The 24,995-nt window shown below is 37.9% G+C and overlaps 1 protein-coding gene and 1 long non-coding RNA gene across 3 annotated transcripts in view; one reads left to right on the forward strand and one right to left on the reverse strand.

The window, feature by feature from the left end:
- Positions 1-2,208: 2,208 nt before the first annotated feature.
- The window catches only part of exd (PBX homeobox extradenticle), a 216,829-nt gene continuing 194,042 nt past the window's right edge, over positions 2,209-24,995 (reverse strand). Inside the window, exons 4-9 of one of the 2 annotated variants that reach the window (XM_089870199.1) lie at positions 19,970-20,160; positions 14,369-14,504; positions 14,172-14,265; positions 11,914-12,009; positions 3,973-4,071; positions 2,209-3,821 (exon numbers count right to left, since the gene is read on the reverse strand). In XM_089870199.1, the coding sequence (XP_089726325.1) occupies positions 4,025-4,071; positions 11,914-12,009; positions 14,172-14,265; positions 14,369-14,504; positions 19,970-20,160 (564 nt within the window). In that variant the 3' untranslated portion in view covers positions 2,209-3,821; positions 3,973-4,024. The remainder of the gene's footprint in view (positions 3,822-3,972; positions 4,072-11,913; positions 12,010-14,171; positions 14,266-14,368; positions 14,505-19,969; positions 20,161-24,995) is intronic. The other variant, XM_089870200.1, reaches the window with a different exon arrangement.
- Positions 3,979-24,995, forward strand: part of LOC149690622 (uncharacterized) — a 72,003-nt gene continuing 50,986 nt past the window's right edge. The window contains exon 1 of the long non-coding RNA XR_016383774.1: positions 3,979-4,114. This is a non-coding gene — a long non-coding RNA (uncharacterized LOC149690622). The remainder of the gene's footprint in view (positions 4,115-24,995) is intronic.

The following is a 24,995-nucleotide window of genomic DNA, read 5'->3' on the forward strand; positions in this document are numbered from 1 at the left end:
CACAGTCCAAACGTAGGTCCGGAGTTAATCCCCGCCTCTAAATTACAACCTTCAACCAGCATCTCATTGATTCTTGAAACCTCACGTCAGCGCGACGCGAATGACGAAAATTACGTATTTTCCGACTGAGAAGAGGCTATGAAATAGCCCGGCCTCTTTTTACGTCTCCCCCTTGTATTTTGAAAGGGGGACTGGGACTATGCGGCGCGCGAATATTTAGGCATCTTATACCTTCTTCCTAATAAACTAGATATCACTTCTTGTTTCTATGGATAGACTATTTATTAAAAGAGGGGGTCCGTTCTTGTACGAGGAAAATTATTTTTCTAGTTTTGCGTTTGCGAGCTATTATATAGTTCCAACAGTTGACAGCTTTTCCGATATTCCTATTGTGAAAAACACGTGAAATATTGGTTAGCATAACGTTTCTATAGAGGGAGGGAAGTTCGAAACGTATTCCCTAGTATCTTGTGGTGGTGTTGCCTGTACCCTCTGAAACAGCGTGTGGTGTGGTTGGTTTGGTATTAACCTCGGGGTTTCAGTTCTTCTTCATCTGGGATGAGGTTTTCTCTATCTGCTCTCTCTCTCTCCTATTGTGTAGATGCCTTGATTAATATACCTTTTTAACGAATCGAACCCCCTACATACAACGCGCTAAATAGATTTTTTTTTCGATTCGCTTTAATGCTCTAAGAGACTATGATAGGACAGGTATTCTCATCTTGAATCAAATGATGAGTTGTAAAATATCACCCTATGTGGTCTTCTAGTTATAATTTTTAAAGGTTTAGGTTAAGGGGCCTTATACGTCAACTTTTGTTGTAAGAAACAGTCAGGGTTTCGATAATTTATATCTTTCTTATTTTTTTATTGTTGCTGGAAATGTGATTTTGCGATAAATGGATACTTAAACGTCCTACCAAACTTTGCACCCCCATATTAAACTTTATCAAATTAGACTTTAATATGAGTTTGAAGTATTGCGGGTTGTTTTCATAATAGCTATCGTTACTTTCATCTCCTGTTTAATTCCTCCATACTTAAACCAACTCTTATTATTTGAAGATAAACCCAATGATTTTATTTTGTTTTAAACACTATCTCCAAACAGTTCACCCCATCTTTAAATTAAAAATAAACATTTTTATCTCGTCAAAATATTTATGAGGGAAGAGATATAATATAATATAATATACATACCTACCTTTTGAAAATCCGTTTTTAAGACTATTAATTTAATATTCGTAGCACGGTTTAGTTTTATTTGAAGCTGCTTCGATGTGTTTTTTTTTTCTGCACACTCGCTCTCTCGTCTTTTTGAGTTTCTACCAAAAAGTATTAAAACTATAGAATATAGTTAGAAGGTATTTAGCATTCTAGCGGCGTCTGCATTTTTCGGATGGTTTGGCAGTTTGGTCATGTAATGTTAACCGCCGCCCCAGCTAGAGTTAGGCCCGAGCTCCAAAAAGGAATCTGTTACTTCACAGAAAAAAAATAACAGACGGAAAGTATAGCCGTTAATTTGTAGATGGGATGGTTAAATTAGGTTATTTTTCCCCGTTTCGTTCGATTTTATTATACTTACCAAAGTACTCAAACTAAAGTTATATGGTCAGATTTATATCAAAATGGTTTTTTTTGTAGATATCTTAACCATCTAATCTACTGTTTAATCCTAAACGAAGGGAAATGTGGGGGAAAAATATACACTTAACTTTCGACATCGAAATGAGGCGTGGTCAGTTAAGGTTTAAACTCCTCCCCTTCTAAATGACCTTCTGACCTTAAGTAAGGTGGGCCTAGCTTATACCGTATGTTTTTTATATATAAGTAGTTATGTACGAATCACTCTAGCTCTCTCTCCTCTCTCAGGTAGATATATTTTTTATAGAGATATATTTTCATAATGGGGTTTAAACCAATGAGAGACATATAACAATTTTACAAATGATAGAAAGGAGGTGTAGCTTATTTTTCAAATGCGGGTTTTGTCCGAATAAAATTACCTGACTATATATATAGATGTATTGGGGTTCATGTAGGAAATTAATTTATGTATGCTTAATTTTAATTTATATAATTTTGATTTGATATGATGAGATTTTAACTTTAAACTAAGTCAAATTTAACTTAAATTTATTTACACCCCCACCTTACCTTAGCCCTCTTTTCTAAAAATCGGTCTTATATTTAATTAATGATCACTAATTAAGTTTTTTTATAATTTCATTTTTTTCTTATAATACACGCGAATTTATCAACATACAATCCACGTAATTTTTTGTTTTTGTTTGTTTGTTTTGGGGGGATAAAAGGTATCGCTTACTTTTATTCTTCTAAAACGGGGGAGGGGGAAAATTAAATTAATATTTATGTTTGTTTACCAGCGCGGGAATTTTTTTTTTTGTTTGAAAATTTATCTCGGTTAATTTAAATTTTGCATTCTCCGTTATGGTCTCTTTTTGTTTATTTATTAATTTTCTGTTTTTTGGTGAACGTTTACAAGACCTAATTGTTTTAATTATCATTTTTACACGTAATCTCTTTTTTTTAAAACACTTTTTCAAAAGTTCGGGAAAAACAAAAATTCTTTTTTTATACACAGGATTTTGTATTTAATTTTTTTATGAAGTTTTTTTTTTCATTTACGTTTTTTTTCTTTGTCTTTAACTTTCTGTACAAGTTTGTTTTTATGTCCACGGGAGGTTGTTTATTTATGTTTTTTAACGAAGTGTTTTTGTGTTTCTTGATGGAGCAATTTTTTTTTGTATTTTCTTTAGTTTATTTTAGACTTTGTGCGGCTTGGACATATGTTTTGTCCATGAAAACGTTTTTGGGAACTTTTTTTGATGAAATGTCCTTATAACTTGATTTTTTTTTATGATTTTGAAGTTCACTATGGGGTGGTTTTTTTTTATTCTTTCTCGGTCGAATTGCAGGGTTTTTGTTTGTTTATTTGTTGGTAGTTTTAATTTAGAACACATAAACTTTGGTGCGGTAGGGCGAACGGACGATTTTTTCGGTTTTTTTTTTATACAATTTTTATATAAATTTTTTTCCAGGACCTTTTCATGGCACACACAACGTAAACAATCAGATTTTCTGTCCCCTCCATAGGGTGTTTTGGTTTCATTTAACTTAAATTACTTAACTTAAACGCGTCGTTTATTTTAAATTTCGCCGTGAAAGTTAATATTTCTTTTTTTTTGTTTTGTTTCAACGAGGTAAAAACTTGGTATTTTTTTTCTTTTATAATCGAACACTCGCGATGAAAATTCGCGAACTTTTTTCATTTATTTAATCCCGTTCAAATTAAATTTTTTTTTCAAATTTTTTTTGTACAAGAAACACTTTTTAATTTTTTTTAATATTTTTTTAGGTAGTTTTTTTTTTGAGTCCAATTATCTCAGTTTATTATTTATTTAAATAATTTGTCTATTTTTCAATTTTTTTTAACGAGCGAGTAGCGTTGTCCACTGGAGTATCATTGTTTTTATGTCTATTATTTAAAAAAAAAGAAAAAAACTCCAGTCGCGTTATACTCGGCGGTGAAAAAATGTTTTGCGCACACAATAATATTTGTCGCTTGTCCATTGCCTTGTTTTGTCCGTTTTTTATTTAAAAATTATTTAACAATTACGCCGCGGCCGCTATGCGACAGAGAATCATCGGGTCAGCAGGCATCTTGACGTAGGAGGAATTCCAACGCGAAAATTTTTTCTTTTTCACGCGAAATGTCCATCTTCTTAAACGCCTTTTCGGCCAACTTGGTCGAATTACTTTTTGACCCGTAAGTCTTTTTACGGATGCAATTCCGGTGGCTGCACATAGCACAGTTGTAAAACATAGGGTTTATTATTATTATCTCAATTTATGGCTAATTTTTAATGTTTATTCTAATTTCAGAAATATAATTCGCAAAAGTCTACGAACGCAAAAAATGAATTATGTTTTTAAGATTTTGTGTTTTACCTGATGTATACCCGGGTCGTACATTCCTGCCGTCGGCTGAGGCGGCATCCCGTCAGAATATTCCTCCATCTGAGAAATGACGTGCCGATGCGCATTCCCCTAAGAACATGGAAGAAAACATAAAGCCAACATTAGAATCCAGGTAAGTTCAACGGAAAATACAACAGGTAAACAATTAAAACACAAGCGACAAACACAATCCTACAATATTTATAATATAAGCTTATACCCTCCCTATATGGTTCAAAAAAGTATATCATTTATTATAAGAATGTTTGAAAAATAAGTACGGGCATAGGTTCATAAGATGATGTTCCATAAGTTTGTTACTGGTAACTTAGAAACTGGAGCTTGTCATGAAGTGAGGGAGGTAGGTTATAGATTCGAGGTAAAGCGACGCCTGGTGATCGAGGCGCTGCATCAAAGGCTTAATACAGGCTAGATAGGACTAGATGGACTACTAAACCGTGTGTAGTCAATTTTCGCATCGTTCCCGAACTAGCTTGATAGGTTGTATCGTACATATCTTATAAACTTATGGTAAGGGACTATATAACTGGAGTTCAAGCAACTAGCTTGACGTGCGCCTCTTGCTATAATGCCAAGGCTTATTTTTTTATTCCTTCTTCTTGGGTGTCTTTCTATAAGTAACTGCATGGGTCTATATATATATATGTTACACTAACTTCTAACTCCTGACGCAGCTAGCGACGGCGCAAAAACTCAATAAGATTATCGGTCGACTAATGAGGGAAAGGTCCGTGCCAGGCGCGCCACTTAGAGAAAGAGTGTCGCCCCCTTGCCTAGCTGCGTGGCCAGCCAATTTGCGACGACAAAACTAGCTCCCCTAACGACGGATGGGTCAAGATGAGGGATATATACTGTTTTTATACCAGTCTCGGCCCGAGTTGGGACTGAAGTCAAAGGTTACGCGGACGCGTTATACCAAGGGTTCCTTCAAATTGGGTAATGGGTCTATGTTGGACTAGGGTTTCAGTTTGGTAAATTCTTCAGTTGAAAGATTGCTTATCCCATTGGCTAAAGCTTCAAGAAGGAAAATTCCAATATACATTGGTGAAGTGTAGGTCGCTTATAGAGAGGTTAAGTTTTGAATATCATGTTGTTAAAAACGTTTGGGCGAACGCAAGTTGTTTTTCATTCGGACTCACTGCATGGGTGCTTAACATCTCTATTCCGTATCTATAAGTGGCCTATTTCGATGGGCAAGTAAAGAAGGTAGATTCGATTCTAAGGGGGGAGAGTTTTTGCAATGGTGATCGACTGGAGACGTACCGTACGTAATTTAGGGATACTTATAACCCCTCGCGACCGACCCCAGAATTCGCTTCCTTATGTCCGATTAGGACTTATAACGGTCCACCCTGGACGCGACGCGTTCACACTGACCCTTATCCGTAATTGGGATTGTTGTTACATCGTACTGTTCGATGAAGAATTGTTAGTAAGGGCAGGGTCTTAACCTATCTTACCGGTTTCTTGGGTTTTGGTCTTTCATCTTTTCCCCACAGCCCTACATTTTAGATACGTCCGGGAATTTAAATGTTTAGAATTAATTGAAATGTTTTTAGGGGGAACGTCTTATATTCAATTTAACTAAAATAGTCTGATTTTGTTTTAAAATAATTTCTAACTATCAGACGAGTTTATGTTATACTTGACTATAATTTATGGGAACGTCAGCCGTAAACCCGATGATGATGTCCATTCAAGAAAATAGAGCCAATAGATCCAGGCTTAGATAGGTTAGTTCCCTTGGTGTCCTTCGTATTACCCATGTAAGCAACTTCGGATCACAACCACCACCACCATTGGCTCTACTTTCCCGGACCATCAACTAATGTAAATGAAAGAAGAAAAAAATCCAATCTCTTCAATAACAAGTTACGTAAAATACCCGATTGGGAAAACCAAGAAATTACTACACAGAAATTGTTGAGGATAACTTGTAAGAATTTAGTCGGAGGATTAAGTGGTACGCGGACAAGTGTTTGCCGCGGATTAAGATACTACATTTCCCCCTGGACTGTCTAGAAATGATTGAGAAACTATTTTTTCCGCTCTCTCTCTCTCTCTTTGATGCTGGTCTCTTATCTTGTCGATACATCTTCCCAATAAGAATCCATCAGAATAGATTTCATTACTGTGACGAACGAATCCATCAAAGATCACGAGAAGACCATAGGCGCGCGCGCTCGCTCAGGGGTCTCCTTCCAAATGTTTTCCAAAGGCCATAACTCGAAGCCCAAAAAATTCCCCACGTAGTAAGTTAGGTTATAGTGTTTCGTGGGTGTCCTGCAGATGGATAAAAATATGAAATAATTGCAAGCCCCAAGGAGTTAGCGAGTAATTTACGCGAAAGAGAGAGTGATTGTTAAGGGTATTGTGTCCTTACTTGCGTTTGGACAAGATCGGCGTTGTCCATAGTGGACGTAACCGTAGGAACGCTCGTGTGATAGTTATCGGGGACTTGACCATTCGAAATGGCGAACGCGCTGCCATCCGTGGATACCGTTGGAGGCGAACTGACCATTGGTGGACACGGATGTGGCGTCGTGGGAAGGCTGTACTCTGGTATCTTTAGACCAGCCGAAGCTGCGCATAACCAAACGGTTTCATTGGATTTGATGATAGCATATTTAAACTAAAACCCTTATCTCTTTCTCTCTCTCTTTTATTATAAAGTCTGTCGGATCCGATCAAGCAATTAAATTAGAACTGTTCTGTTTCATAAGTTGGTTCGATCTTCAACGTCATTCTCAGTTGAAAAACTGGAATTCCATCGGATCGTAACACACTTTATAAATGGCTTAAGTCGGTGGTTTACACTCTGGAATTTTAAAAGCACGTGGGGTAAAGAAGTGTCGGTCGACTTGAGTAAGAGTTGTTGAGGATAGATTTCGGAAACTACTTGATCTTGTCGTTAAATGGTCGAATAATGAACAGCACTCGCGTAATGTTTCGCGCCCAATTCGCCCGCCATTCCTTCCCTTAACAACAAATCTTTAACGATCCGACAAAACCCGTGGAAAATTCGGCCCACCCCTAAATAAAAAGAAAGTCCTGGATATTACCCAGGAATTCGACGAGGGAAAATTCCTTTCATGGGAAAAGCCCTAGGCAATGATAGACAAATTCCCATAAGGACATGACGGGATGGGACTCCGTATTTAAGTTTCAGCTGTAAGATTTTTCAGAACGTTTTCTGGGTGTCCCGATAGAATTTAATTGGTCTAAGAGACAACCCAAGGCAACATATCCATGCAACGTCTTAGGAGTACCGCGAAAAAAAAAAAAAAATCCGCGAAACAAGAAAATGGCAAAGTTTGTCCATTTGCTGGATTAGCCTTTTTAGCTGATGGGATTTTTTTTCTTCTCTCTTTTCGCTCTCTCTCTCTCTCCCGCATCCCTCTTGTTCTGTCTCGATCCGTCCCCTCTCTCTGTTCAACTAATTTGAGTTACTACGTGTAAGGTTGCAAAGGGGTGACTTGTCTACAGCCTTTATCATTGTTTTCACTATGGCCCTAAGTATGACTTCATTGCATCTGAACTTAAATGGAAGTTGAACGAAACGGAATTTTCTCAGGGTCTTGTATTGTCCCTTGGATGTTTTTGCTTAGAGTCGCGAGAAAAAAATCTTATGTTATTGTACCATCGCGCATTGAAATCTAAAAGATATAGGCTAGGACTTGAAATGGTAAAAAAAAAAAAAAAAAAAAGAAAAGAGTAGAAAGGGGCATTTGGAAAATAGAAATCCGGAGGTCTTGAAACGTCGACATTTTCTTAAATTTTAGACTTCCCGGCTAAACAAACAACATTCAAATATTGTCCAATCTTAACTTCCACGAAGGATTTCTAGACAAGGGTTAACGACCAAACTTATAATTTAAAAGTTCTCGTGTCGCTCAACTCAAGTACAGTTCGGGATGATGTGTTAAGTAAAAGAAGAACAGTAGTTCCCTTATTTTTCTGGCTTTTTTTCCCCTTTCTTATCCAAGAATGAGGCCCAACTTTGTCCAAGCTGCTGTTAGTTTAGAAGTATAGTAAAGCCTAACCCAAGGAAGCTCTAGGTTTTCCAGGGGGTTTTTCGTGGAAAAGCGGAATCGTACCATACCGTCCGTTTCTTGGTCATTAACCGAGGCCTGCCAGAGTCGTATTTCTCGGCCCCATCTCCTCTTTAGCTGTCGTCGTCATCGGGGCCATCCTTGTACCCCGGCTGGACCCCATTCTTCCCCGTTGTTCGCGAGGTAACCACCAATTCCAGTTGAAGTTAAGCAACACCCATTGATATCTTTGCGCGTATTTTCTAATATCCCCCTACATTTCTTCATTACCTAAGCTGGGACAAATAGGTTTTAGATTGCGAGTGAGACAAAAAGGGAAGTGAGGTAGTGGGTGAAATCTTTCGGACGCTCGTTTATAAGGATCTTTCTGGAGGATGAGGAGCTTTAGACCCTTTTTTTTCTTCTTTTCCTTTCCTTACTTCCAATGCAGTATAGTTTTAGTTCTAGAGGGCTAGCTGCCATGATGCTCCAGATGCTGGCAACGACCCTACATACAGTCAGGCGACACTTTCTCCTTATACGAGACACGAGTCACGAGAGAAGATCGAATAAAGAAGGATGAAAAGGGGAATTTGGTACGGGTGCTCCAGGGGAGGGAGGGGCAAAGGGAGACACTGAAGCATTTTTGGCGCGCGAGATTCTGTTCTACCCAGACTACAGGATATAACCAAACCAGGCCTTCTTTCTGCTCAGCTTCTATTGTCTACTACGATAGTATTTCTATATTATACCTAGATGAGAACTTTCTAGAGGATGGAGGGAAAATACTTCGGTAACGTCAGATGTTCCGCATATTTCATTTAAAAGAAGTAGGAAGCTCAAGAGGATGGGAATGGGATGCTGGAAACAGTTTGTGGGATTATTGGAAAATGCAAGCTTGGAATTGGGGCCTCGAGACTTGGGTTTTCTTGAGTAGAAAATGTCTCTTAGTTTTTTATATATCAAAGTTAGACTAGTATTTGAAATTATTATTAATTTCGAAAGCACCGACGGTTTGTAATTAGGAGTTAACAACATAGTAGTTTTTGTGAATTTTGCGATGTAATTTCACTTCTGCCAACTTCAGTGCCGTATTGACAAGGTAAAGGGGATTGGGATGTAAGGGGGTCCAAACCCATTTTGCGTAGGAGTGAGAGAGTGAGTGTGGAGAAGAGATAAAAATCTCACAGCCATGGAAGATTTGATGGGAAAAACGCGCTGCTTCTTCTTCTTATTCGAAATCCATTTTGCTTTTGGCCCAAAACCAACCCCGTTTTGATCAGACTTACTCGGGTTGGGGCAGCTAGGGACCTTAAAGCAGCCGTCTCCGCCTGATAAAAATTTATTTAGAGGGATTTTGTGGAGGGGGAAGAAAAAGCCCCAAAAGCTTAGAATATAAGATGAAATGGTGAAGCTACATTGTAAATTCCTATTTTCTACATCAGTAGCGCGTTTAATCTCGAGTTTCTCAGCCATGTCATCTATGTTCTATGGAAAAACCATACATGGTTTACGGAGGAGTAGTGGCGTGAAAAAAAATAGGAACGGTATTCCTAATGTGCGGGATTTCTATCCTTACGTAACCTCGGGTCTATAGGGATATTTATATAGATAGGAATAAGGAAAAAAAGCGTTGTGTTCGCGAGGGGGGGGGGAAGCTTTTCCCCAAGATTTTGGTCATTCAATTACGAAAAGGGTACCCCAACCAACCAAGGTGGGTGAAATAAGGGTCTTCTCTCTCTTTATAGAGGGTGGCGAGGAAAAATGGGTTTAGCTAAGGCCCCTAGACGTGTCAGAAACTGTCAGGGCTTAAAAGCCGGACTAGAAAACAGAATGGAATATGGCGGACCCGTGAACTTCACCCTGCATGCATGCATGCATGCATGTGACGACGCGATGGTCTGTACGCTATGGCAAATAGAATTCCGAATTCCCCCAGAAAGTAACGGGCTGGCTCTACATATAGGGATGAATAGATAGACATGGGATGCTGCGGTGTTTGGTCGGGCGAAAAATATGATAAATTACTTAAAACGTTTCTCATCCACCATTTCTTTTTCTTGTTTTTTTACTATATTTTCCAAGGGAGCGAAAAATATTTCACAGTATGCTCCGTAGAATGGGAAGTTAGTGTCAATAATTTAACCTAATTCAACATACAATTTAGTTAAATTCAGTTAGACTAGGTAGAGCCAAGAAGTGATATCTAGTTTATTAGGGAGAAGGTTTCAGATGCCTAAGTATTCGCGCGCCATAGTCCCAGTCCCCCTTTCAAAATACAAGGGGGGACGTAAAAGGAGGCCGGGCTATTTCGCAGCCTCTCCTCAGTCGAAAAATATGACTTTAATTTTCGACATTCGCGTCGCGCTGACGTATAATTTTCAAGAACCAATGAGATGCTGGTTGTAATTTAGTGGCGGCGGGGATTAACTCCGGACCTACATTTGGACTAGAGATAAAGCTAGAAATGTGGCTAATTTATCTAAGTCTTCCTAGTAAACTAGATATCGCTTCTTTGTAGAACAAAGTTAAATCTCCAATATTTTACGATGATTTTCCCTCTTAAATATTGCTCATTTTTAGTTTGCTCGTTTTAGAGTCTGAGTGAACATTTTATTTTTCTCAAGTAAATCGGACTATTTTCGTGCCTGAGCATAACATAATCATAAGAGCAAACCCCTTCGCATCACGGAACTGTCACTTAATCAAGAAGAAAAGGCGCGAATGATATCTTCCCCCAGAATCTGAGATGGCAAATCGACGTAGATTCGCTCAAATAAGAATAGAAACAAAGACACACACTACGTGGAAAAGCGACTTGAGTTAGGCCTTAGACCTAAGGGACGTTAAGAGAAAAACGCCCGCACGCAAATCAGAAGTGAGTGCCCCCAAAATGTTTAGCAGGGGCTGCTAGCTTTCTCTTCCTTTTTTTCTTCCCCAAATTTTATTCATCCTCTTTAAGATCTTTGGGGATGCGTACCCCTTGCAGACGATTTTTTACTTCCTCTTTCTGGGTTTACTTCCCCCTTTCTCTTTCTCGTTCACGCGTTTTCCCCAAAAGGTGAAGACGACAAATCATAGTGATAGAAGCGAGGTTGGGGTAGAGAAGAAAAAAAAAGAAAAAAAAAATTCAGAGTACTCTCAGAATAAAACAGAGTTGAAAGGTTAATGGCTGAACAGGATGAACCAGGAAAAAAACTGAAGGAGAAATATATATATAAATTTTTTTCTTTTTGGATTTTTTTTTATTTCACTACTCTGGGGGTCGTGTACTGTTAGAGTAAGATTGTATTGGACCCCTCCCATCCAGGCCCACTTTTTTTTCTAACCCATCATTCCCTATTTCAGCTATTTTGATATTTTTGGGACTCGAAAGACCATAAATTCAAATATATTTTCTGGTGGAAGCGTGTATGCTCGTGTTGTTGTACCTACGTATTTTTTTCTCTCGCCTTTGCTTAGTTTTTTACCCTTGAGTTTAAAAGGGGGGTTCAAACGGGTTCAGGGGGTCTAAGGTGCGAAGGATGGAAATTTGTAAGGTAAAGTGATAATTTATATTGTTTTGGGTTAACTTAAGGGAGGCTTTATTTAGTAAACTGGATGTTAGTTTAGTTTATTAGTGGTTGTTGATATTGGGCTGGATGGTAACGCGAAAGAAACATGTGTGCCTCTCTAAAATATTATGATAAGGTTTGTTTTAAAAACTTCGGTTTATGGACTTTTATCTAAGTATGAAGTATGTTGAAGAAGACATTTTACCCTTTTAGTCACCCCCACTCTCCCCCAACCTTGTTTTGTTTCTACGTGATAAAATATGGGGTTTTAGCTTAGCCCATCCCAAAATGTTTGGCGTCTATTTTTGAAACCATAGAGTTGTCACCTCTGATCAGTTCTTCGTCCGTTTCCTCCTGACCTACGTCACTAGCGCTCCGGGAACACCAAGCGGGGAAAGTACCACCTTGCCCCGGATGCGGAACTGCGCCACCATACGGCAGGAGGAAAAAGACAAAGATAGATATTCAGATCAGAAAGATTTTTTTGTTTTTGTTCCTTAGATTTTAACACAAAAATATTTCTCCAACATGTTTCTTTTGGAGTATTTTATTTTTTGTGTTAAAAAGTATGTTTTCACAACATTTGCGCGTAGCTTTTCTCTTGAACAAAAACGTTTGTACGATACGACACAAAACTGGGGGATGATAAAAACAGTTAAATCTCACTCTCGGCAGTAAAATTATAACCTAAACCCCATCACTCGAATTTTCCCCCTTTATTTAAGCCCCCCACTCTCCTATATACCGTATAACATCAAGGGCTGGAACGTTTAGATAAGCAATACGGGGTTGGGAGCGATTCCCGAATCTGTATGCCGAATATTCTCATCCCCGCGTCGGAGAAACGGGAAGCTGAAGAGCAACCGAGATCCGACGAAGCCGTCTCCGCCGCCACCGGAGAGAGAGAAGACAAGAGAAATCGGGGATTCGCGACGGAGAAACTCCCGCCAAAACGAAAACGCTTACGTCAGTAGTTTTAAATCATAGTACTGTCATAGCGTGATCCGCTATTATCAGTCAGTGTAGGCCCGAAAGGGAAAAGTCGACTTAGCGGCTACGCTTATAAACAGTTTATCTTTTCAGCACGCGCCAGCGGAACTTAAACCTCACGCGGTTGTATAAACCCTAGGGCAGAACTTTGAGAATCGCGCCCAAAACTAAAGGCGGGAAATCTTGGGTAAAGTCTCTAGTTCTCCGCCGCGCGTCATGCCGCCCGGAGAAGCTGCGTTACCCTAGTAGCATTACGAGGATTATGCCGTAAAGAGGAAATTTACTTTGGTTATCTCTAGCTAGCTCCTTATAGTTTTCAAGTTGGGGAGATTCCTGCTCTTTCGCCTGAACTGCCCGGGCTTTTCTCTCTCTACATTCTATGTACTGACTTTATGCTAACAGAAGCGCCGTGCACGCTTTTAGGTACACAAACCATGTATAGCTATGAAATAGAACGGGGAGCTTGTGTGTGTGTGGACCAACTCTCCGACGTTGCAAACATACAGGGGGAAAAGAGACCTACGAATCTATTAATCTAGAAGTTAATTACTCGAAGTTAATTCGTGTAACGTAATCTATTCTCGCGAATCCCTAACACTTTTAAAGTTTAGGATCTTCTTACTTCTATTAATGGACTTTTGATTGTACGGGCATGGGAACCAAGGAAGGGTGGGTCACTATCCAAATATGTAAGCCCGGGTTTCTAGGGGACGTATATCAACGGGTCCTGGAAAATTTCTGCTAGAAAATGATAACGCAAACTCTAAATAGAAGGAAGTTTTGGGCTTAGTGTGTGTGTATGTATGTGTTAAGAGGAGATCATATATACATATTTAACCTTCTTCGGTTTCACCTAGAGGTATATGGGGGCCATTCGTAATTGTCAGCGATACGCGGATCGTTTCGGGTGGAGACTGCAATGTAGGGGGAAGCTAGTCAAAACTACTTTGATTAATGCGCGGGGACTTTGGAATTTATAGTAATTTTTAATTGCCATGGGAATGGGAACGTTTACCGAGCAACATTTCACTATGGAAATCCCCCATTGCATCAGGGAAGATACGATTCTAAAGTAATATTAGATTATAGCTAAGTTCTGTTTCAAATACGCGATATTGGTTGCTCCGCTATCATTCAATTCTCTATACTGAAAACTTAACCCCTGGATTGTATAGCAAAGGTGTTATTCAACAAGATACCTTTAAAATTTGACCCTTTGTGAATTTATATTTCAAACATTTAATTTTTTGGATCTAAAGACCTATAAATTTAAATATCTTTGTTGTCTTACATAAACACGTGTAAACACCACACAGTAAGCGGGTATAGGCTTATTTAATTCTATTTTTTTTTTGGAAGAGGTTAAAGGTTAACACAGAAAAATTAAAATAATGAGAGAAAAATTAAGGTTTAGGAATTGACAGAGAGAGAGAGAAAGAGAAACGAGAAATATTCTCAAAAAATGGAAGAAAAAGGTGTGAATTTTCAAGGAAACATTTTACAAAAATCAACAAACTTTTTTCAAAACCAAACAAAAGTATCTTGGTGGTGTTATTAATTTTATTTAATTTTTCAATAAGTAATTAACACTCACCGGCTTTTTTGGCCGCGTATAAATTGGCTTCTTCCTGAGCTTTACCAATATTTTTCTTGTATCGAATACGTTTGTTACCGAACCAATTAGAAACCTGGAAAATATTTTTTAATAATAATTCAATATTAGTCCTAATTAAATGTATTTATTGATTGAGGGAAAATTTTAGGGGGTGATAAAAGTTGTTATTTATTTACCTGGGAGACTGTTATGCCACACTTTCTGGCTAATTCCTCCTTGGCTTCTTCGCTAGGGTAAGGGTTACTTAAATGTGAATAGAAGTACTCGTTGAGAATTTCCGTCGCTTGCTTGCTAAAGTTCCGCCTTTTCCGCCTGTAAATATATTCATAGGGAAAAATGAGATGAATTCATGTACCTTTTTATATGATATTTATACTGCAATTTTATCGATTTAACTCGTTATAAAGATGGGGTTTAAAGGCACGTTTTTGGGGAAATTTTTGCCCCCAAAGAAAAGGGTGCCACATGCCTCGGATCCCGAACTCGGGGGGGTGTAGCCTATATTAATTGGTGAGAATTCAACTTCGCATTAAAGTCGGGCGTTTTATAACGATCGTTCCATATATACTTGGTAAAAGACGAAAAAAGGGGTTTCTCTTCTCCCAACTCGTATATACATACCTACCCTACTTCTTCAATAGCTTTATAACTGGATCGTTGAAAAGGAGTTTGCAATAATGACCCCCGCGTCCAATTCTTTTTTCTTTTTTTTTAAACCCCAAAATTTCGGGTGAATAAAACTCCCTCAACTTCGATAAAAAAAAATAAGGGAAAGGGGTTCCCCTTTTATAAAAGTGTATCATTGTTAAATCGAGGGTTGAATTCGCATTTTTGGAAAATTTTCCGAGGGGCGAAACACTACCGGAGTTATACGTTTCATCAGAAGTGGTATGAGACTATCATACCACTTCTGGTTTCATTCATAGTCTTTGTTGAAACTTGTAAAAATTTATTTCAAATGGTTTTATAATATTCCGTGTGTGTGAACGGGGCTCTTGAATTTGAAATTAGCATTGTTAGAAAGAGAACGAGTGAGAGAGAGTGAGTGGAAGAATTGCGTTGGGTTGAAATAGTTTTTGAATGGAAAGTAAGTAGGGTGAATACAGTTTCTGGAGAGAAAAAAAAGGGTTTTTACCAAGCAGTTTTTGGCTATACTGCTATAGTTTCTTCTTCCATTTTTGAGGAGAAAGGAGAGTGAGATTTTCTACCCATTTTTTTATTATTCTATTCCTTTTGATGGTGAAATAACGGACGCGTGAATTAGTTTCAATTAAACAATAAACCTTAGAGAATTCGTGACACGGTTGGTTTGAAACTTTGGAAATTGTCTGCTATTGCTACTAGATAGGCCTTGGTGAATTACACATTTCTAAAATATAACGAGTATATATTCTCAAAGAAATTTTGTGTTTCGCGCCCATTTTTTGTAAAAACACGTGCGCGCTCCGATTTCCCGCCAATATATTAATTTAAAGCGTCAAATCTCAGTTCATGCTAATTCATTCAAGGCCCATTTTCACGGTTACGTAATTTTCAATCGGTTTTTATTATGTATATATTTTCGCGCGCGGGACTCACGATTAACTCAAGCGATCGCGGGGCCAAACATATTTTCCCATTCAATATTAAAAAATATAAAAATCAATAAAAAAAAAAATAAGAGAAATCTGGCGAAATATTGGTATTCTAAAAACGCGTCTGTCATCGCGAGAAAAAGGCGCTAAAAATCGGGACCAATCATGCGTTTCAAAAAAAAAAAAAATAAAATAAACCTCCGTCAACGCCTCAATAGCAATAGAATGTATTTTTTATTCATCACTTCCCTCCTCAATTGTTGGATTTATGGCTAGTTTTTACACTAAACAATCGAGTAATTGAAATAATAAAACAGGTATAAATTGCGAGTTACATTATAATGCCATTTCCCCCCCCCCCATTTTTTCTCCATTCAATATAACAATAACCACACCAGAATTTCTTGTGGCAGGATGCAATTATTCATAAAAAAATATTAATACGAGGACCCCCATTCCATTTTTTTTATGGGTTTTGAAAACTGTACAGCTCAATATGTTAGGTATTTTAGGAAATGGTGTAAACCCCCAGCTACATAACGGTGATCTGCCAAGCATAATCCCGGTTTCGAACAAACGCGGCCATAACGCCTCTATTTACAAAATCGTAACTAAAATACCACTCAACAAACAAAATTCAGGTCCAAATTATTGTCATTATTTGAGTAAACATCCTTTATGATTTAGTGTATTTGTTTTTATGCGGTAAAGCTAAACAAATTGATGTTTAATAGGTATGTAATGTTATGTTTGGTTAGGCTTAGGAAGTGCCTTGTGGATGAAATGACGAATTATTTGTTAATTAAGTAACACAACTTAGAATCTTTCTCCCCCCTTGTGTAGAGGTTAGTGGTCACTCCTGTGGGTCATAGTGGCGTCCCCCGTGTCGCTTCAATGTTTTGTCTGACCTGAACTGAACCAAGGCTTTCAAAAAGCTTAATGGAGAACCAGTCTTTTTAGTAACCATTTATCCATTTCTTATACAAAAATGGAAAACTCTATACATCATTAATAAAATAAACTCTTTTAAATGTCTACTTGAAAGCTAAACCAGGATATTCCCTGTAATGACAAATTAAGCCTTGCCTTGTACAAGTTACCCAGACAAAAACCAGCAATTTTTTCCCTTAAGGAACATAAGAAAGAAAGAAAGAAAAAAGAATAACTAGATATTACACCATTATTTTTCCCAAAATTTAATTTCAGAAAAAAAAAAAAAAAGAAAATAAGTTTCAAAAATTTGAAACTGTTGCTTTAGGGAAGCGAGCGCAATTTCTCGTATATTTTTGCAGTTGAGAAATAATTAAAAACATTTTGTGCTTCTCTCGAAGAAAATTGTGGGGAGGATTGGAAAGGGGGGGGGGTACACGAAGAATAATAAAGCGAAATTAAAATGTAATTTGATTGACAGGACGAGGAAAAATATTCCCAACTAAAATAGCGGGCGAAACCCGGCAAGATTCAGCCGTCAAATTGTACAAGCTTAACTTGGAAGAAAACATCTAGCGCTTGATTTCATGCACGGAACCTTATAGTTTGGAATTTCTTTTCGTTATTTTTTTTTTACCAAGGGGCTAGTCACTTATCTATGGGTTCTTAGCTGTACAACTTTAAATTGGTGTGCAAGGAGTCGTAGTGTTTAACCCCTCTGTTGTTTTGCGAGAGAATAGTATTATAGGGGTGCTGCTAGTAAATTAAAAGGGGGAGGTTAGTGAAAAAATCTCCAATATTATTTAAGTATAGGTTGTACGCCTGACCGTTCATCATCAAAGACTTCCGCTAGTGAAAAAAGAACGTATTCAACAGCGTATTTTGCGCGTTGCTGAGAAACACCATCTCGTCCGTATCGGACTTAACGAAAACTAAGCCTATTTTGATCACTCTAGGCTATTATTTGGCGGTGAAGTACACTGAACACACGCTTTGTTGTTTAAGCCCACTCAAGTGTGGACTAGAGATTATACTTTTCATATACCTACCTCCTTTGATTATTTATTAAGAGTAGACTTTTGAATATTTTTTTTTTTTTTTGATCGTGATAAGATTTGGTTTCGCTCAAATGCATTAGGCACGAAAATCGCGAATTAAAAGGATAGAGTTTAGGCTTCGTGAACTTTTCTCTCTTTCTCTCCTTCCTCTTTTGGAAGATTTACTGTCTCTCGGGCGAAAGAGTTAAATGACTCTTTCAATAAAAGTTTTTCAAAGTATACTGAGGGTGCGCTCTTAAATGAAGCAGGGGAAAAGGATTTTTTTTAACTAATTATATAGTGAAACATTCAGGAAATACAGACTCCGAATGATTTCAAAATTCAAATTAGTTTGCATTCATTCATTTTATGGATAATTTGGAATTTGCACCTCTGACCAATCGCGTAACGCCATGCCTTATTGTTAACAAAATTCCCATGGCACGCGCCCACGATGTCGAAAGATATTTAGCACGTGTTTTGATAAAAATTGCGCGCGATGTTACAAGCGGGGCACGAGATAAAATTTTGTGTACAAGAAGGTAGGGCGTTACGCGATTGGTCGGAGGTGCAAGTTTTAAAATATCTATGAAATCTCAAATTAATTCGGAGTCTGTATTTCTTGAATGTTTCACTATACGGATTGGTCTCATAATTAGAAGAATCGGAAATAAATGCACTTGAAGTTGTCAGCTTTTGTAAGAGGTTTAAAGGTTAGCTAATAGGGGGAATAAAAACTCAGGCTTAACGAATATTGAATGACCTACCCCTTTTCTAAATTGAAAATGAATGAACAAGCCGGGGATACGCTATTTGCATTCGTTTTAAAATGAAAGGCTATATACATACCCATTCTGAATAACAAACCCCCCAGTGCACTCTTCTCGCATCTGCAACTATAACTGAAGCCTAAAACAAATGGCCCGTGTAGCAATAGCTACTACTACTAGCCCTTTCTCTCTCAAGTTGGGTTTTAAAACGCGTACTTTAAACTTAAAAGGAAGTCATCTGTGTGTGTTATAGGCAATATAGTCAACCAAAATCATCCTGTATGCCCCAAAAGTCTCTATATGATTTCGAGTTTCGCCCAAAACCAAATGCACAAGGCCCCCCTTCCCCTTCTTTCTGTAGCTCCTCCATTAACTCTCGTAGTCACTTAAGAAAATCCATGACCCTTCGCGAATGAACTAAAATAACACGAGATAGACGAGGCTTAGAAATGGAGTACTTATTAGTTCAGGCACTTAGCGAGACGAAAGAAAGAAAGAATGAAGAAAAAAATTGTCGAGCAAATTATGTCGGCTAGTTACGACACCCGTGAAACAAACAATGACAAGCGTCACAATACACCTTGATTAATGACGCGAGAACTACTACAAGGAGGTATATTTAGGGAGGAGTGAATCGTTTATGCTACGGGATGCGATGCGATGCGCTATATGCCATGAACAAGAGATTGTAAGAGTGAAAAAAAAAAAAAATGATATATTCTTTCTGGAGGGATGGGACCACCATCCTCCTTGATAGCTGTCAATCATAAACGTTCATTCAAAATATATATACGCCTATTCACGATTGGATTAAAACACAAGGGTAGCATTTTTCCATGGTATTTACGAGCTAGTTAGAACTATTTAGAGGGGGGACGATGGTATTGACCACGTTTTTGCTGTATCTGAGCCATAAGGCAAATTATAAGCAACCAAACCTATTAAGTTTTCATTTGAAAAAGCGTTAAAATTATCCATTAGGTGTTTTAAAGTTATAAAGAAATTTTTAACCTTTGACATAATATGTATATCCGGTTGAATTCAACCAATATGCTTTCGTAATAGACAAAACTCCCCTTATGTTTTACACCAATCAAAGCTGAATATAAAATTACACGAACTTCTCATCAAAATCGCCCATCGAATTCACCATGCACACTCCTAAACATTTTAAGCATTTCTGGCACCATTATGGAAGAAAATATATAAATTGAACCTTTAAAACAAGTCATGCATGCCATAGGGTTAATGAAGATGGTAAGCACGATTTCCGAAATGGGGAGGTTTTCTTTTCTACTTATTTTTTAACATGTAATATAATACTTCGAGGGTGGGTGTAATATAGATAAATTGTGAATGATGGACCCCTTTCCCCGATGGTGAACATTCTGCTGTTTTAAGATACACCTTTGTTAGGGTTAAATTAGGCTTAGGAAGGAAAAAGGAATAAGAAAAAAGATACTAACCTCGCGTCTAGAAACCTGGATCGCAAGATCATGACGGCTTCGCACGTGCTCTGTTTGAGCTGCACTTGGATGGAGTTGAATTTCTTGTGGATGATCTGAACCATTCGTTCGATCTCCTTGGGCGTGATGGGACGCGTCCTGCTCTGTTCCCGGAGCAGGTTCATCACGTGCGTCGTGAACTCGTTGCACGCCTACACACGTTCAAAAAAAGAATAAGTATTTAAATTTCTTTGAAGCGATTAAATATTCTCGAGTATCTTGTCGTAGAACGAACAAGCCCCCTTGTTAAGACTACTCCATCATAATTCAGTATGGAGAATTCTTTTTTCTTTAGTTTCTTGTACAAATGTTGCTTGGTTTTAAGATTGAAATTGCTCGATAAGATTGTAAGAACATGGTTTGTTTTATTGAGAGTTATATGGGTTTAAAGAAGAACTAGTGTAACATCTGGGAATTTGTCTTGAAACGCCATGCTATTTCTAATTCAATTCGGTAACTAAATTCATCTCGTGTCACGTGGTGTAACCAATAACACGTTGAAATACTCGATAGTTATTATTGTTATTATGTTTTTAATATGCAAATCTTCGACTAAAGCTTTCAAAATATCAAGTTACGCCATGACACTTACTTCATTATATTTGTAACTTATTTAGAAGGGACTTTATTGCGGTATAATTTAAACCCATAGAGTGTAGGTATTAAAAACACTCAAATTCGTAATTCACCCCAAAATAAAAAAATATTTAATGGTATTTAGAGGCTGCACGTTTTTTGCAAGACAGTGTTTGGTTTGCTTAACTTTTAGTGTTCGGTACCAAAGCACGATTCTGGGTGAATGTTTCTCGTGCATGCTTAGAAGTTGTAAATAACGTCAGAGGAGAAAAGGAGAGAGAGAGAGGCCTATCTCGGCACTGATATGTTTATAGTCTGGACTTAGTTTTAACCTTCGTTTAGACGTTTTTTCCCCGCGTTTTGTTTACATTTTTAGAAGGCGAATATTTAGAAACACACTCACACACTGCGCGCTTAAGCTTAGAGAAAAAGATTATTTTAGGCCTTAGTTTTTTTCTGGCATTTACGAGGGAAATGCTCTTCTAGTAAAATTATACGCTTTTTACGCCAAAAAATATATATTTTAGTTTTAAGGATGTTAAATTTCTGATAGCACGAACGTTGTATCTTTATATTTTTGTTAGATTTAATTAATTAGTTTTATTGTGGAAATTAATTAAGTTTATTAGGCTTAGCAGATGAATTGAGAGATAAGAGTAGTCCCAATTGCGGAAGGTCAAAGTTTTAAGTGAACCAAAGTGCATTTGTCAGATGCGCTTATGCTCATTTCATTTTAGCAGATGAATTGAGAGAAGCGCAACTCCCAATTGCGGAAGGTTAAGGTTTATGTGCACACCCAAAGCGCATTTGTCAGATGCACTTATGCTCATTTCATTTTAGCAGTTGAATTGAGAGAAGCGCAGTTCCCAAATGCGGAAGGTCAAAGTTATAAGTGACCCAAAGCCGCGCGTTTGTTAGCTGCACTTACAAATTCATTTACTTGACGCTATCAAAATCTCACTCTTAAAATATGTTAGTTAAAATATTCCCTTATCACATACGCTAGTTTTGGCTCGAAACCTTCATATAACATTGTTTGTATTAAATCAAAAAGCTAAAGTATGCGGCGGTTAGGCCTAGCTATGAAGTCTAAACGTTTAAGTAGGATGGGAAACCGCGTGAATTCGCGAAATTCACGAGCTGGTGGCGCGTGATCGTGATGTAACTTAACATCACGATGGATGTCTAGCGAGAAAACCACGAGGAACATCTTCTTACACCTCGTGCAATTTCCTTCGAGATGCCCATAAAAATAAAAAGGCTCCGAGAAAGCGGGGATAGGAGGAGGGGGGGTGCCTATAGTTAATTAGACGAAGAAGGCCTATAGACACACAACCTAGCCAAGCTTGCTTCAAGTACAGAGGAAAAAAAAACTTTTTGAAAACTTTTCTGAAAGTTTCTCTGATAGGTTTTGACGTGCCCGCGCGGAACCATATGGGCAGCTGTCAAGAATTTTGAGCCAAGTAGATTCGCCGCCGCCTTCTCTTTCTTCTTTCTCATCTTCCACTCTCGTTCGTAACATACCAAAGGAAATATATATATATATATAAGAAAATTTCCCTACATATTCCATTCCGCACATGGATAGTTTTAAGATACTTATAAGCCATATTTATTATTTCATTTTGCGTGAGAAATATTTTTTTTCTTCAGTAATATAACCTTAAGTTCAATATACATTCAAAGAAAAAATTTCCTAAGACGTTAGGGCAAAATTTTTAAGGCCAACAAAATTAGGCTTAGCTCTATAAATACTTAGTGTGTTTTAGAATATTTCTTCCACTTAGGGTTAAATTATTGAACATCCTTTTCGCCTCTTTTCAATGGTTTTTGTAAAACGTGTCAAAATTTATATTTACGTTGAAATATTTTAGTGACATTGTTGAAAAATAACTCGAACCTTCTTTCTTGTTTTTATGTTTCGTATGATTTAAACACTTGTTAGTCACTATTCATTTCAACCACGACGACATTGACATGTCAAGTTTAAAAACATATACACGCTCAACTTATTTGACAACACTGCACGCGTTCAATTTGAGCACCCCCTTCCCCTGTCCGTAACAATTTTTTTGAAGAAAATTTTGTAAACAAGACCTAGTTTGACGTATACTACGTAACTGCGTACGTCATTCTACGACGTAAGATGGTTTCAAAGTCTAGGGGCTAGCCGCTTCCGGTTATGTATGTATGTATGGAAGGCAGAAAAGTGATAAATTACTTTGAAAAGGTAGCTAGCTCTCTTGCCGTCTCAACAAACCCCTCCTTTTGCCCCGCGCTGCTCCGTTTTACGTCGGCTACCATACCCAAAAACCATCAATAAAGCTTGCCTTAGCGGCCCAAAACTGAAATTTTTGGGGAAACACCAAAAATTATTGTATTGTCTAGACACGTGAAGATACTAGGCCTAGGCCTACTATTAAAAGAAAACAAAAATATATTTTGGGCACCGTTAATGTGGAAATCATAGATAAAAATTCAGGGAATTTCACAATTGGTAAAAACATAAAACTACTATGTAATGATTACTCTGTTTTCTGTTTTCTTTATCTTTAAACTTCAAATTTGATTGATTTTTATATTATTATTATTATTAAACAATAACGGTAAATTTTGCCCAAATTTTCAAGCTGAAAATGTTATAAAACGCACATCATATTGCGCAAATATGCTTTATATAGGTCTCTAAAAGAAGAGAAATATAGTAGGTTTTGTCACGGCTTTTTGGGCGTAAACGTCCAGCTGACCTTCCCACAAAGTCTCACGGCTCAAACTCGGGAAATCAGCTCAGACGATTCCTAGCCTTGTTACCGGCCGAACCGTCGCAACTGCGCAAAACGTAGCAACAACGATAAATTTTCCCTGGAAAGCTTTAGAAGCTTCGGAAGCACAGCTGAGCGGAGAGCTATACCGAGCTTCTCACTTCGCAGACTCTAAGGCGGGAAACTCGCGTTTGCTTGGGCGTTTGCCTCTCCTATGGAAAAAGGCCACCATAGTAAGGCCGTCGTCTATAATGGCTGTGAGCCTATGACCATGTGCGCCGTTCTCTACCTTCGTTCGTTTCCCAGAACGACCCCAAGTTCCCCGGACCAATATAGCTATTGCGAATTGCTGGTATGGTACGGACTCGGAGGTTTGGGAAAAAACGGTACAACACGGTTTTATTACCTATGAGAAAAAGCAGAAGGTAAAGGTTTGGGTACTTTAGGGATGGCGGATAGAAAAATACCTCGGATTGTTAAGGGACACCAGATACGGGGACTAGTAACGTTTGTAACGTGAGTGCGCCACTGTACTGCTCAGTTTGGCTTTGCAATGTACAAGAAGTTTGTATATATCACCGTTTTATCTTTCATCAGATTGATCAGGCTACCAAGACGCTATGCTTAACTTCATTACGATTAATAATATTTTAGGGTTTGATTGAATAATTTGTTTAAATAATAGAATTCACCACAAAAATTCAATTTATTTTTTATATTTCAATCCCCTATAAGTGTGCTTTTTCTTGTACATCGGTGTGCAGCAGTTAGAACACTTTTACAGGGGCAATATGAAATTTGTAATATTAATAGTTCTTTCAATACCACATGGATACTATTGTATTAAATAACTGGTTTGGTGTTGTCTTTATTGCAATCTAAGATTGAATACACGCTGTTTATTATATAACCAGGTACGATTATGGTCAGTATATAGCGTGTAAGGGAATAGAATTGAGAATTGAGAGTGGAGAAGAGAAAAATAATAAAAGCCCCCTTGAGAACTATACCTTATGGTGCGGCCCTGTTCATTTCTTAATACAGTTATCAAGGAATCGGATACTTTCCACTTCTTATCTACACATGACTTAATTTAATTCCGATTTCCAAGTAAATTTAAATTCTTTTGACCAATATCCGACCTCTTCCCCGAGGCTTTTGAGCTATTCTTGTTTACACGTTATTCTTCCGTATCTGGATTGATCCATCTATATACATTTTCCGTCATTGGTTAAGAAGAGTAACAGATCGAAAATAAAGGCCTAAAAACACACTGAAGACCCTTTTACCAACGTGGTGGTAGTGGTGGTGCCCAACGTCATATACCGTTTTTTTTTTGTTGGAAGAATTGCAGTACCATGGAATAAGGTTGTACTGAGTAGGTTTTTGGGTGTCGGTGGAGAATTGGAGGGGGGGGGGGAACTTGGATCGGTTTGGAAAAGCCTGCTGCCATCGTCTGATAAGAAGCGCCAGAACAAAGCGCTTAGCAGCTGAATGGACCGCTGCGTGGGCTCTCAGACTACGGTCTAGATAGGCCTGGTGCTGGTACACACGTTTTGGTGGTGGTGGAGCTATTTAACCCCCCCCCCCCCAGGTTCTATTAGAGATTGAGACTCACTATACTAGGGCTGACGCCCACCTACGTAACA

Source organism: Phalangium opilio, unplaced genomic scaffold, assembly GCF_054372755.1.
Source record: "Phalangium opilio isolate 3A_F unplaced genomic scaffold, DU_Popi_V2 ptg000031l_1, whole genome shotgun sequence".
In the NCBI taxonomy this organism is placed as follows: Eukaryota; Metazoa; Arthropoda; class Arachnida; order Opiliones; family Phalangiidae; genus Phalangium; species Phalangium opilio.